Source organism: Raphanus sativus, chromosome 9 (genome assembly GCF_000801105.2).
Source record: "Raphanus sativus cultivar WK10039 chromosome 9, ASM80110v3, whole genome shotgun sequence".
NCBI classification, from domain to species: domain Eukaryota; kingdom Viridiplantae; phylum Streptophyta; class Magnoliopsida; order Brassicales; family Brassicaceae; genus Raphanus; species Raphanus sativus.
The window spans coordinates 44,669-56,496 of NC_079519.1; the positions used below are offsets into that span (position 1 = coordinate 44,669).

Consider the following 11,828-nt stretch of genomic DNA (forward strand, 5'->3'; position numbering starts at 1 on the left):
CCTCGTAAATTCCTCGGTTAGCTTTCGACGTAAATAACTCGTATAATGCGAATTTTTGAATTAATAAATAATATTGATAAATTTAATAATTATTAATTTAATTTAGTAAAAATATTTATATATTTGTGGTTTATAAATAAATTTTAAATAAAATTCAAATGCAACAAAATATTTTATATATAAATAAGTTTTGGATTTTATAATACATAAATCGAAAAAAACTAAGGCCCGTTCATCGCCTCGTAGAATTCCTTGCTCCTCCTCATAACATCCTCCTCGTCATGTGTGCCCGATGACTCGCCTGGAATGGGATTTTGTTGTTTCATGTTCCTCAACAAAGTTTCTCATTCCGGATTTGTGGCCGCTATAACGTCGATGAAGGCCTCGAGTCCACTCACACGGAACCGCCGGCACCTGAAGAAGAACCTGGAGGGTCTAACTGACTACCAGGCTCACCGAACATGTCTCTGTAGTGAGCAGTAAGCATGTTCTTGCGAACCTGCAAAATATATTTTTTGAGTTTATGATCATCAATAATAAAAAATCTATCATCAATAATTTAAAAATCTATCTAACGAACATAAATTCCATAAACCTATCTAAATTCCCTAAACTAACCACCTAATATACTAAACTAATTATGGGGAGCGAGGAAATTACCATTTCGAAGGAGAGAGGAATGGGAGAGGAGTTGGAGAGGAAATGGGGAGGAATTGGAGAGGAAGTTGGGACGAATGGAGAGTGTGAGGTTTGGGTTGTATATATAACTTACGAAGGCGTCGCAATTTCCTTGTAGCTTTACGAGGAATTAATGAGGCCCGTCTTTTATTTCCTCGTAAAATCCTCGTAAACTTACGAGGAAATTGCGAGGCCCGTCCCAAATCCAACGACGAATAAGCGAGGCCCGTCTTTCTGGTCCTCGTAAATGCCTCGTAAATTACGAGTTTTTAACGAGGTAAATTTCTAAACCTCTAAAATCAGAAACCCCAAACCCCAAACCCTAAACCCCATCTTTCTTATATTCTACTTCATATATTACAAACATATCTTCCTTTTAACCTCAATATCTTCTTAACATTTCAAAACTCAAAATTTAAAACCACAATTCTTTAACTTCTAATATCAATCTCTTCTTTCTAATATAAACTTATACAAAATCAAATTATTTATTTTGCAACAAAAATATAATCTTTTGAAGATTTGAAAATATAATCTTTTGAAAATGATAAAATATAATCTTTTGAAAATTATAAAATTATTAATGGGGTTTGGAGTTTGGGCTTTAGACAAAATAGAAGAAAGATGGGGTTTGGGGTTTAGGGTTTAGGGGTTTAGACAAAATATCTCGTTAAAACCTCGTAAACCAACGAGGAAATTACGAAGAAATAAACGACGGGCCTCGGTAATTCCACGTAAGCGTACGAGGTCTTTACGACGATTTCATCTTACGTAGAATTAACGAGGCTCGCATTTGCTTTTTTTTTATTTTCGTCGTTATTTCCTCGTTAACTACGAGGAATTAACGAGGTATGCTTTCTAAACGCCTAAAATCTAAAACCCCAAACCACAAACACCATCTTTCTTATCTTCTACTCTTCATTCCAAATTTCAAAACTCAAAATTTAAAACCACAATTCTTTAACTTCTAATATCAATCTCTTCTTTCTAATATAAACTTATACAAAATCAAATTATTTATTTTGCAACAAAAATACAATCTTTTGAAGATTTGAAAATATAATATTTTGAAAATTATAAAATTATTAATGGGGTTTGGAGTTTGGGATTTAGACAAAATAGAAGAAAGATGGGGTTTGGGGTTTAGGGTTTAGGGGTTTAGACAAAATATCTCGTTAAAACCTCGTAAACCTACGAGGAAATTACGAGGAAATAAAAGACGGGTCTCGGTAATTCCACGTAAGCTTACGAGGCCTTTACGACGATTTCGTCTTACGTGGAATTAACGAGGCTCGCATTTTTTTTTCGTCGTTATTTCCTCGTTAACTACGAGGAATTAACGAGGTATGCTTTCTAAACGCCTAAAATCTAAAACCCCAAACCACAAACACCATCTTTCTTATCTTCTACTATTCATTACAAATTTCAAAACTCAAAATTTAAAACCACAATTCTTTAACTTCTGATATCAATCTCTTCTTTCTAATATAAACTTATACAAAATCAAATTATTTATTTTGCAACAAAAATATATTTTGAAGATTTGAAAATATAATATTTTGAAAATTATAAAATTATTAATGGGGTTTGGAGTTTGGGATTTAGACAAAATAGAAGAAATATGAGGGTTTAGGGGTTTAGACAAAATATCTCGTTAAAACCTCGTAAACCCACGAGGAAATTACGAGGAAATAAACGACGGGCCTCGGTAATTCCACGTAAGCTTACGAGGCCTTTACGACGATTTCGTCTTACGTGGAATTAACGAGGCTCGCATTTTTTTTTCGTCGTTATTTCCTCGTTAACTACGAGGAATGAACGAGGTATTCTTTCTAAATGCCTAAAATCTAAAACCCCAAACCAGAAACACCATCTTTCTTATCTTCTACTCTTCATTCCAAATTTCAAAACTCAAAATTTAAAACCACAATTCTTTAACTTCTAATATCAATCTCTTCTTTCTAATATAAACTTATACAAAATCAAATTATTTATTTTGCAACAAAAATACAATCTTTTGAAGATTTGAAAATATAATCTTTTGAAAATTATAAAATTATTAATGGTGTTTGGAGTTTGGGATTTAGACAAAATAGAAGAAAGATGGGGTTTGGGGTTTAGGGTTTAGGGGTTTAGACAAAATATCTCGTTTAAAATCACGTAAAACATTTCCTCGTAAAGAAGACGCGAATTTACGTTGTGTTTACGAGGAAACTCTATTTCCTCATTTCCTCGTAAAGATGATGCAAGCTTTACGTGGTTTTAACGAGGAAAGAGAATTTCCTCGTTAAAACCACGTAACTTTACGTTGTTTTAACGAGGAAATGTTTTCTTCGTTACTTTACGAGGAAATAACGACGTTTTGTTCTTTCTTTGTAATTTCCTCGTAAAGTCGACGTAATTTTACGAGGATTTTATTTCCTCGTTAATTTTCCTCGCCAAAGTGTTGTTTTCTTGTAGTGATGTGTACATTAAAATGTTGAAACTTGCAAAATTATTCAATTAGATAGTATGATATTATTGTAATGTTTTAATGATATATATGTATGTGTACATTGGTTTACATATCCACATGTTTTAATGATATATATATGTGTACATCGTTTTACATAGCTACATGGAATTTTTTATAATAGTGTTATGTTAAATGATAGTTACATGTACACATATATACTGCTATACGACTTGGCTGTGTACACAATGTGAGGTGTACATGTGTACACATAATACATCATTTGAGCAATTTCTCTCTGGTTTCTTGATTGTTTTATTCATTATCTTTGTACATAGTGAAATAATACTTGTATAATGATAATGATGTACATGTCATATTCATCTTGACTGTGTGTGTGTAAGATAAAGTATAAATGACGTACATGTGTACAAATATGGAGATGTACATGTGTACGATAAATATGATAGTGTACATATTTGGGTCAAGGATTATATTTGGATTCAGTCAGATTTCAAGAATGCCCTTACCATGTGTGTACATGGAAAGAAAAAATCCACATGTACATTGTTTTAACATTATCTTGAGTTTATGAAGTCGCATGGCTTAGTTATTTAGATAGAAAACATACAAAAAACTAGAAATGTGTACACAATCACTTTGATGTATAATAAAAAATTAGTGTACAATCATTTTGATGTATAATACAAAATCAGGTGTACACATGTACAGTTTGAATGCAATGTACATATGACTTTTTTTCATTAATGTTGCAAAGTTACGAGAATAACCTTATCTTCTTCCTTAGCCATTGTCGACCAGAAACCCAAATTTCCACTACCTCGCCTATTTTCTTCAATTATTTACATCTCAACTTTTTTTTAATGTATTTTTACCCAGACTTGATATGTTTCAATCTTAATTCATAGCTTTAATCTTAAAAGTTTGAACAAAAGCGAGTTTTTGGTTTCTAATTTATTGAAAGATTTGTCCATCAAAAATATAGCTTGACATATCTTAAAAGATAGATTAAATGCTAAATATACTGATTATAAACATATTTTTTAAAAAAAAAAAAGTGAAGAAAAAACAACATTCATTTTACAAAAAGAAATAGAACACAAGAAAAAGAAACAAAAAATATAATACATGGGACCTACTTTTTTAGTTGGTAAAAGGTGACTAAGTCGTTCAAAGAGAGGGAAAGCAAGAGAAAGAGTTAGCATAAACTGTCTTAGTAGCAGAAACTATCCCATTATATAATAGAAAACTTAAAACTGTCCCGTGGTGTAATTCTTTATGATAATAATTGGTTTCTAGTCACAAAAAACTACCTTAAGAGCACAAATTGCTTTAGATTGTAATTAAAATCTTAAAACTGTCTTAGAGTATAAAAACTCTAGTATTAAAACTCCAGTCCAAATCTTTTATTTTATTAAAATGATCTGCCGCTTGGCCCGTTGTCTCATATTATTTTCTTTTACAATAAATTTATGACATTTTTTTTGATTAATCTAGGGTATCCCAGATCTATGAAAGAACACAAACTAATTGCCAAATGGAGATGCACTCCAGAGATAGACCATTTTTCCAGTTGATAATCGATGTCATAAGTTCCTAATAGTAATTAGTTGTTAACTAAATACTTTGTTCCACTATATGTATTTGGATATGTTGGAAATTTCCTTGTCTTATTTTTACATAGTATGATCTTTTATAGTATATATTAGATTTTTAATTAAATACCATTAAACAAAACTTTATATAAATAAGATGCTGATATATTTACATGCAACAAATCAAGATTTGAAAGTGTTGAAATTACTGAAAGATTTCGATTAGTCCTTAATACAAATGAGATTTTGTTCCTACTTTTGTGTTGTTTAAATTATATACCATTAAACAAAAGTTTTATATAAATAAAATTCCGATATATTTACATGCACCAATCAAGATTTGAAAGTGTTGAAATATGGAAAAATTTCGATTAGTCCTTAAAAACAAATGAGATTTTGTTTCCTACTTTTGTCGCATCTTGCATTTATCCGAATTTATTATTTTTAATTTTAAAAGTTTTTAACGTTTTTCGTTTGACCAGTTAATGACTATTCCGGTTAAACGCGTGGGTCCCAAAGACTTCAGAACTTCAACCTCAAAATGCTCGCGACTTCAAACCTTCATCACCAAGTTGGTTTACCGGCTCCAACCGGTCCCACAATCTCTTACTGGGGGACCCACCCAAACTCTCTCGTACTTCCACCGTTATAAAGCACAGCACCACCTTCCCACCGGTTCCTCTCTAAACCACAAGAAGCTTTTTATTACTCACCGCTTCTTCCATTTCCACAATCTTCGTCGCGATCACACGGTGAGCTTCTTTAAACTCTTGAGAACCTTTTGTGCTTGTGGTGCTTCTTGACATGTTCTTGATTTGGTTTCACCAGGTGTTAAAGAATATGGATATCTTTGACAACTCTGACCTTGAGTACCTCGTTGATGACTTTCACGGCTTCTCTGATTCTGAAGATGATCAACCCTTTGGAGAATTTGATCACAAGAGTGAAGCTGATTCTGATTTCGAGGATGATCTTGAGCCGGTATGATAAAAAAAAAGCTGGTTCTAGTTTAGTAGAGTGTTAATTACTTAACTAAGCTGATGAGTTATGTTAAATCTTTAGTCTCAGGAGAGTAATACGTCAGCGTTGGAAGCTAGGAACGGTAAAGACATCCAAGGGATCCCTTGGGAGATGCTTAATTACAGTAGAGATCAATACCGTTGCCAGAGGTTGCAACAGTATAAGAACTTTGAGAGTCTCGTTAGGTCCAGAGAAGACCTTGACAAGGTTTGTAACATAAACTTAGTTTTTATGGGGTTTTTTATTTTGTCTGTCTTCATGGTTTCTAGTTTTGTTGTTGATAGGAGTGTTTGCAAGTAGAGAAAGGGAAACACTTTTATGACTTTCAGTTCAACACAAGGCTTGTCAAGTCCACTATTTCGCATTTTCAGGTAAACAAGACAGCTTTCCAACTATGCTGTGCAATATTTGGTATAAATACTCTGCTGCCTAATCTCTGGAGAGACATGATGTTGGCCTGTTTTAATACCAGGTTTCTCTAGTTCATGAAATAAGAGGGTTATTAAAGTTCAAAACATGTTGCTTATAATCTTACTATTTATGTTAAGCTAGATGAGCTTTACACTTAAAACCAAACTAGCTTCTACAAACACTAACCTTTAGTTTGATTGTATATACTATAACTAGCTTTTTTTTTTGTAACAAACTAGCTTCTGTTGTTACTGTTCAATTTTTTTGTGGTTGATTCATGTTTTCTTATGTTCACTGCTCTTCCACCTCAGCTATGCAGTTGGGGTGTTGATTAATTTAACCTCCCTAGTTCCTAACTTCAAGAAAATTTGTAATAATTTAGGCTCGATGTTTACTCAGGTACTACAATAGTGTCCAAAGGTTCTAACTCATTCAAGAAAATTGTCAAGATATGATTGTAGGATGGTCGAAGCAGAGTGAAGAAGTCTAGCACCTTCTTATAGAATTTCCTAGGCACGGAATGTATTAAGTTCTCTTGCATTGCATTAGCGTTTCCAAGTGTCCATTGTAAGATCATTTACTGTTCATACTAGTCAAAACAGAGTTGACTTATTGAGAAAAGTAGCACTTGAAGAAGACTAATCACACTACCTCCTCTGCATTTTGAGAAACAGTTACTATATGCTTTCAACCTTTCTTAAACAGGGTTTGGAGAGCAGCTGGCGCCATAAAGAAACCATTTCAATATGGTATGGTAGGAAATGTTTGCACATTTACAAAGACTCTAACTTTGCCATTTTTTTTTTTTGCAGGGAATCTTTTTTTTTGTTTTGAACTTGCATTTGATTGCTTCATGATTTAGGATATTTTACATTTTGTATTTTTTTTCTACAACGCCTTACTTGTGTCATCCACTCATGATCCCCTAACATTCACATTAGATTACTAGGAAGTGTCACTCTTTTTTCCTTCTTGGCTTGTGTTTTTGTGTTTGAAGTTGCACGTTTTCTTCTTTTGTTGTCTTTAAGATGATCAAATGTGTCGGTTGTGAATCCTAATCTCCAATGTCACATTTTGTTTCAGCTGAGGAACTTGCTATGGTCAACATCAAAGCACGACGTGTACTTCATGAAGAACTACTCCCTCATGCATTGGTCTTCTTTGCTTCAAAGGAGCAAAGAAGTACTTAACGTGGCAAAGCCCATTGTTCCTACGATGGTAAGCAACTTTACTTCTTTGTATCACTTCTTCGTGAACTTAGAACTTCAAACTAAGTTAACGTTATTGGTACTTCAATCTTCAGAAGCAGCAAGGATTGTTGTCGCAGTCTATATCAAGAGTCCAGATAAGCACCATGGCGGTTAAAGACGATTTGATAGTTGCTGGAGGGTTCCAAGGAGAGCTTATCTGTAAGGTATTAGACACATTTAAAGCTTTATACACTTGAGTGATTCTCACTCGCTGTGATCTTTTCTGTCACAGAGAATCAACGAACCTGGAGTTGCATTCTGTACTGTTCTAACATCAGTTGAACACGACATCACAAACTCGGTCGATATTTATAACGCACCATGGTAATCAAGAACCTAGGCTAACCAGAACATATACGTTGCTTGCCTTCTAACACAACTACTTGTCTCTTATATACATGTAGTGGCTCGTTAAGGGTTATAACCGCGAGCAATGATTGTACCGTCCGTCTACTTGACGCTACAAACTTTGCTATCCTCAACAGTTTTGCGTTCGACTGGTCGGTAAATGTAAGTGAATCACCATCTCGTAGTTACAAAGGGGCTTCAAAAAATATATTAAAAAAAATATTATACACAAAATTAGCAATAGGTATAATTTACATATATAATATATACTCTTGTGTTTCAAAAATGTTCATGTTTTATCATCTTTTGTAGAACGTCACGGCAAGTCCAGACGGCAAGCTATTGGCTGTCTTAGGGGACAGTCCCGAGTGCTTACTAGCCGATGCTGGATCAGGTAAAGTGATCCACGGTCTCGAAGGCCATCTCGACTACTCGTTTTCATCGGCATGGCATCCGAACGGTCAGATCCTAGCCACGGGGAACCAAGACAGAACATGCAGGCTATGGGACGTGAGGAACTTGTCTAAGTCGCTTAAAGTGTTGGAAGGAAACATGGGAGCTATTAGAGGGTTGAGGTTTACGTCTGATGGACGGTTCTTGGCGATGGCTGAGCCAGCTGACTTTGTACACGTGTTTGACACGGAAGCTGGTTATAGTCAGTGTCAAGAGATTGATCTGTTTGGAGAAATAGCTGGGATCTCGTTTAGTCCTGACACGGAAGTGCTGTTCGTGGGAGTGGCTGATCGTACGTATGGTAGCTTGTTGGAGTTTAGTAGGAAGCGAAACCACTTGTACTTGGATTCCATTTTCTAATCCGACTCCAATCAGCTATATGCGCCTGAGAGGGTTATGTTGTGACGTTGGTAGGGGTTAAGTCGTACTTGTTTGCCACTTTTTGTTAAGTAATGATAAAAATATTAGTTCTTTTTTTTTTCTTTTAGCAAAATATATATTAGTTCTATGAAAGGTTATTGCAGTTTAATTAGAACGTGGGTTGGTTAATTGTATTCTGGATCAATAAAACCAATTGGTTGGTAAAGTTAAACTCCGGTTTGGTTTGAGTTTTGTCTTATCACTGGTTAAGTTGCTTTTCAAGGTCTTGCCTACTGGGCTTTTGAACCGATAGCCCATTGATATTACAGTATTTGTTTCTTTTCATTTTTTGGGGCTTGTGTTTAGTGATTTAAATCTGCTCTAAGAAAGAAGGGTGGTTATGATTATGTCGAGACATAACGACTGTTAGGTGATTTGATGGTCAATGGTATTGTTTTGGTCAGATGGCAAAGGAAAAGTGATCAAGGATGTTTCATGTACGAAATCAAAATGTTAAAAGTTTTACGAAACACTCTTGATAATTCAACACCTAACTTTCTTCTCATTAGCTAATAAATGAGTCTTGGATTCTATTATCTTACGATGACTTTTCTCCCTTTTTGTTTTACTTTCAGAAGTGTCACATTTTGAAACTTCATCATAAGTGAACGTTTATAGCCATAATGCCCATGAATCGATGTTAAGAGATTATTCATCGAATATAATGGTGTTACAATTCAAATTGGTAACTATGTCTATTGATAACAACAGCGTAATAGAATCCAAAACTTGTGTACTAGTTTTGGATTTCCAGTCTGTAAAATGGACCATATGTCACGTTATTCACGATCTCACGCGAAAACAAACGATAAAATCAAAGAGGAAAAAGATATTATTATTTGATCAAAACTGAAGGGGACAATTCACCCAAAGCTCACATGATGCCATTCACTTCATCACTAAGACTACGTCCAACTGCTTTGAAAACGACGACAACCTTTTATTATTTTCTGCAATATCGTTCATTGTCAAAACTGTAAATTTCTTATTTATTTTTACATCTTCAAAACTAAATCACAGTCTTTAAGAAATTGTGATCGTTGTGCTAAAAGACTACTTTACAGTGATGAGATTAAAATGGATCAAACAAAATTTAAATTCATTACTATTATGCTAAAGTTGATTTTGTTTTGGTATGAGGAAAATAAGATGCTAGTATTACAAAAAGAGAGATAGAGGCATAAGTGGAGTGAGGTAGGTTATAGTTCACGGTGACCACACAGCTAAGCTAAGATGACGGCAAAATCTGAGCCATTGATTAGAACACGTGGCGTAGAATTGTTAGATCTAAAAGGTCCTGAAACGAGGAGTGTGTGACGGAAACCGCGTGAAGAAGAGAACTTTGTTGAAATTGGAGAAAATAAACTTTTCAAAGTAACTAGTATGAGATTATGGGCCACGCGCAATCCATGCCACTGATGTTATTGCTACTTTTTTTTCTTCTGATTTTATCCTATATTCCTGTTGTTTTCTTCTGAATAATATTTTAGAATCTTTTTCCGTAAAATAATGTTTTAGAACTTTGAGGTTGATGAAAGCTATCCGTGTATTAGAGCTGTAATAAAAAGAAGATTTTTAATTTTTTTGGTTAAAATTAAAAAACGGTTTTAGTTTTTTTTAGTTATAGTTAAAGAACTATTCTTATATTATGTTAAAAACCTCAGCCTAAGAAACAATTATGATGAGTTTTTTGCACTGTTTACATATCCCACCGATATATGTCGGTCCGCGAATGGTTCATTTTATTTTATTTTTTATTTTTTGGACAAAAAAGAAAAAAAAAATTTGCCTAAGAATTCGTGAACGTTCCTAGCGATAGTGGTGCTCTTAGCAATCTTTTTCAGCTATTCCGTGTATTAACGTGTTTAGATCTCTTAATTATTCAGATACATAAAGAGCATTCATTGTCAAGACTCCTATGTCGATCATGTGTATGGATGAATCTGATGTGTCATAAAATGTTATTTAAATATTTCTGTACTCACCCAAACTGTTACAGTGAATCTTTCGTATTGGCTTTAGTGTCGAGGTAAATATGGAATATTATTCTCCAGTATTCCAGATAACATATTTTCATTACAACGTGGTATGTTTCCTGATATGTGCGTCACGTGATGCATATACATATGAGTCATGCGTAAGACTAAGAAGAATACCGTGTAATACAGATCATTTTAAGGATTATGGAAAGTCGAGCTATTGAACAAAACAAAATGTAAGAGCTCGTGAAACTTGAATGTACATAGAGTCGTGGTTAAATACATCACAGATGTATGTAATTAGTTAGATGAAAATATGGGTCACGAAAAAAATAGAAGATTGAAACATTTTATCTTGCGCATGAATATGTGCGTTAAGAAGCTGCCAACTAAAAAAAGCAGCTAGATTAGAGGGTGCATTATGCAGTTGACTATTCAGACAATACATACGATGCTATTACCCCATTCAATAATTCAAAATTTTCTTAAGCAGCCTTAAATCTTGCTTCCATTTTACCACGAGGGTTGCTTAGCATTTATTTATAAATGCTGTATACTTTTTTTTAATAATCCAATATCTGACCACTAAGCGTGATCGACTACCCCACCGGGTTTATGCCCATGCTATTACAGGAATTTTTAAACCTTCATTTGTATTTGGCGCGCAGATCCGCCAGCTGTTTTAGTCCACCTTGAATCTCAAGCTTCTTCCGCCGCAAACCGCTCACATGTTCAAAAACCACGTGCTTCCCACATGCGTCCCACACTTCGCCTCGCGTCTTCCATGCTGACTTTTATATGAACAATATAACTTATTATATGCATATTATAGAGGCCACTAGCTAGTTTCTCAATTTTTAAACACAAGTGGTGTTTATTTATCTCGGGTACTTCAATGTGGAGTAGGAGATAATTTTCTAAAGTTTTTTTTACGACGATTTGTGAAAGTTTGCTTATATATAAGCATGTACTTGGTAATAAAGCAATGCAGATTACTAGCTAGGCGTTGCATATATCGCGTATATTGTGCATGCATTTTACCAACATGATCCCTGACCAAGATAAAACTGTTATAAATGTATAACTATCCGTCCAGGTAATTAATCATATTCTAAGTACATTCAAAATGTTAACCACGGACATTGCACGAGTTTATCTGAGTCGTTCTTTTTCGTCTGGTCGGGCATTTGTATGATTGTAT

General features: G+C 34.2%; 1 protein-coding gene and 1 long non-coding RNA gene across 5 annotated transcripts; one reads left to right on the forward strand and one right to left on the reverse strand.

Moving 5' to 3' along the window:
* Window positions 1-159: 159 nt before the first annotated feature.
* LOC130499486 (uncharacterized) lies at window positions 160-986 on the reverse strand. The gene is made up of 2 exons (XR_008938350.1): window positions 661-986; window positions 160-499 (listed from the first exon to the last, which is right to left on the reverse strand). It is a non-coding gene; the product is annotated as an uncharacterized LOC130499486 (long non-coding RNA).
* A 4,447-nt stretch (window positions 987-5,433) lies between these two features.
* On the forward strand, window positions 5,434-8,836 carry LOC108832780 (uncharacterized WD repeat-containing protein C2A9.03). Of its 4 annotated transcripts, XM_018606227.1 has the most exons (9): window positions 5,434-5,498; window positions 5,575-5,727; window positions 5,809-5,973; window positions 6,051-6,137; window positions 7,261-7,395; window positions 7,481-7,591; window positions 7,660-7,751; window positions 7,832-7,937; window positions 8,088-8,836. In XM_018606227.1, the coding sequence occupies exons 2-9, from the start codon at window positions 5,587-5,589 to the stop codon at window positions 8,586-8,588; spliced, it is 1,338 nt and encodes a 445-aa protein (XP_018461729.1). In that variant the 5' UTR covers window positions 5,434-5,498; window positions 5,575-5,586; the 3' UTR covers window positions 8,589-8,836. The 4 variants fall into 4 exon arrangements, with proteins under 4 accessions (XP_018461729.1, XP_018461730.1, XP_018461732.1 ...); XM_018606228.2 differs by lacking the exons at window positions 5,434-5,498; window positions 5,575-5,727 and adding an exon at window positions 6,883-6,931 and having other exon boundaries at window positions 5,833-5,973; XM_018606230.2 differs by lacking the exons at window positions 5,434-5,498; window positions 5,575-5,727; window positions 5,809-5,973 and adding an exon at window positions 6,883-6,926 and having other exon boundaries at window positions 6,049-6,137.
* Window positions 8,837-11,828: the final 2,992 nt, after the last annotated feature.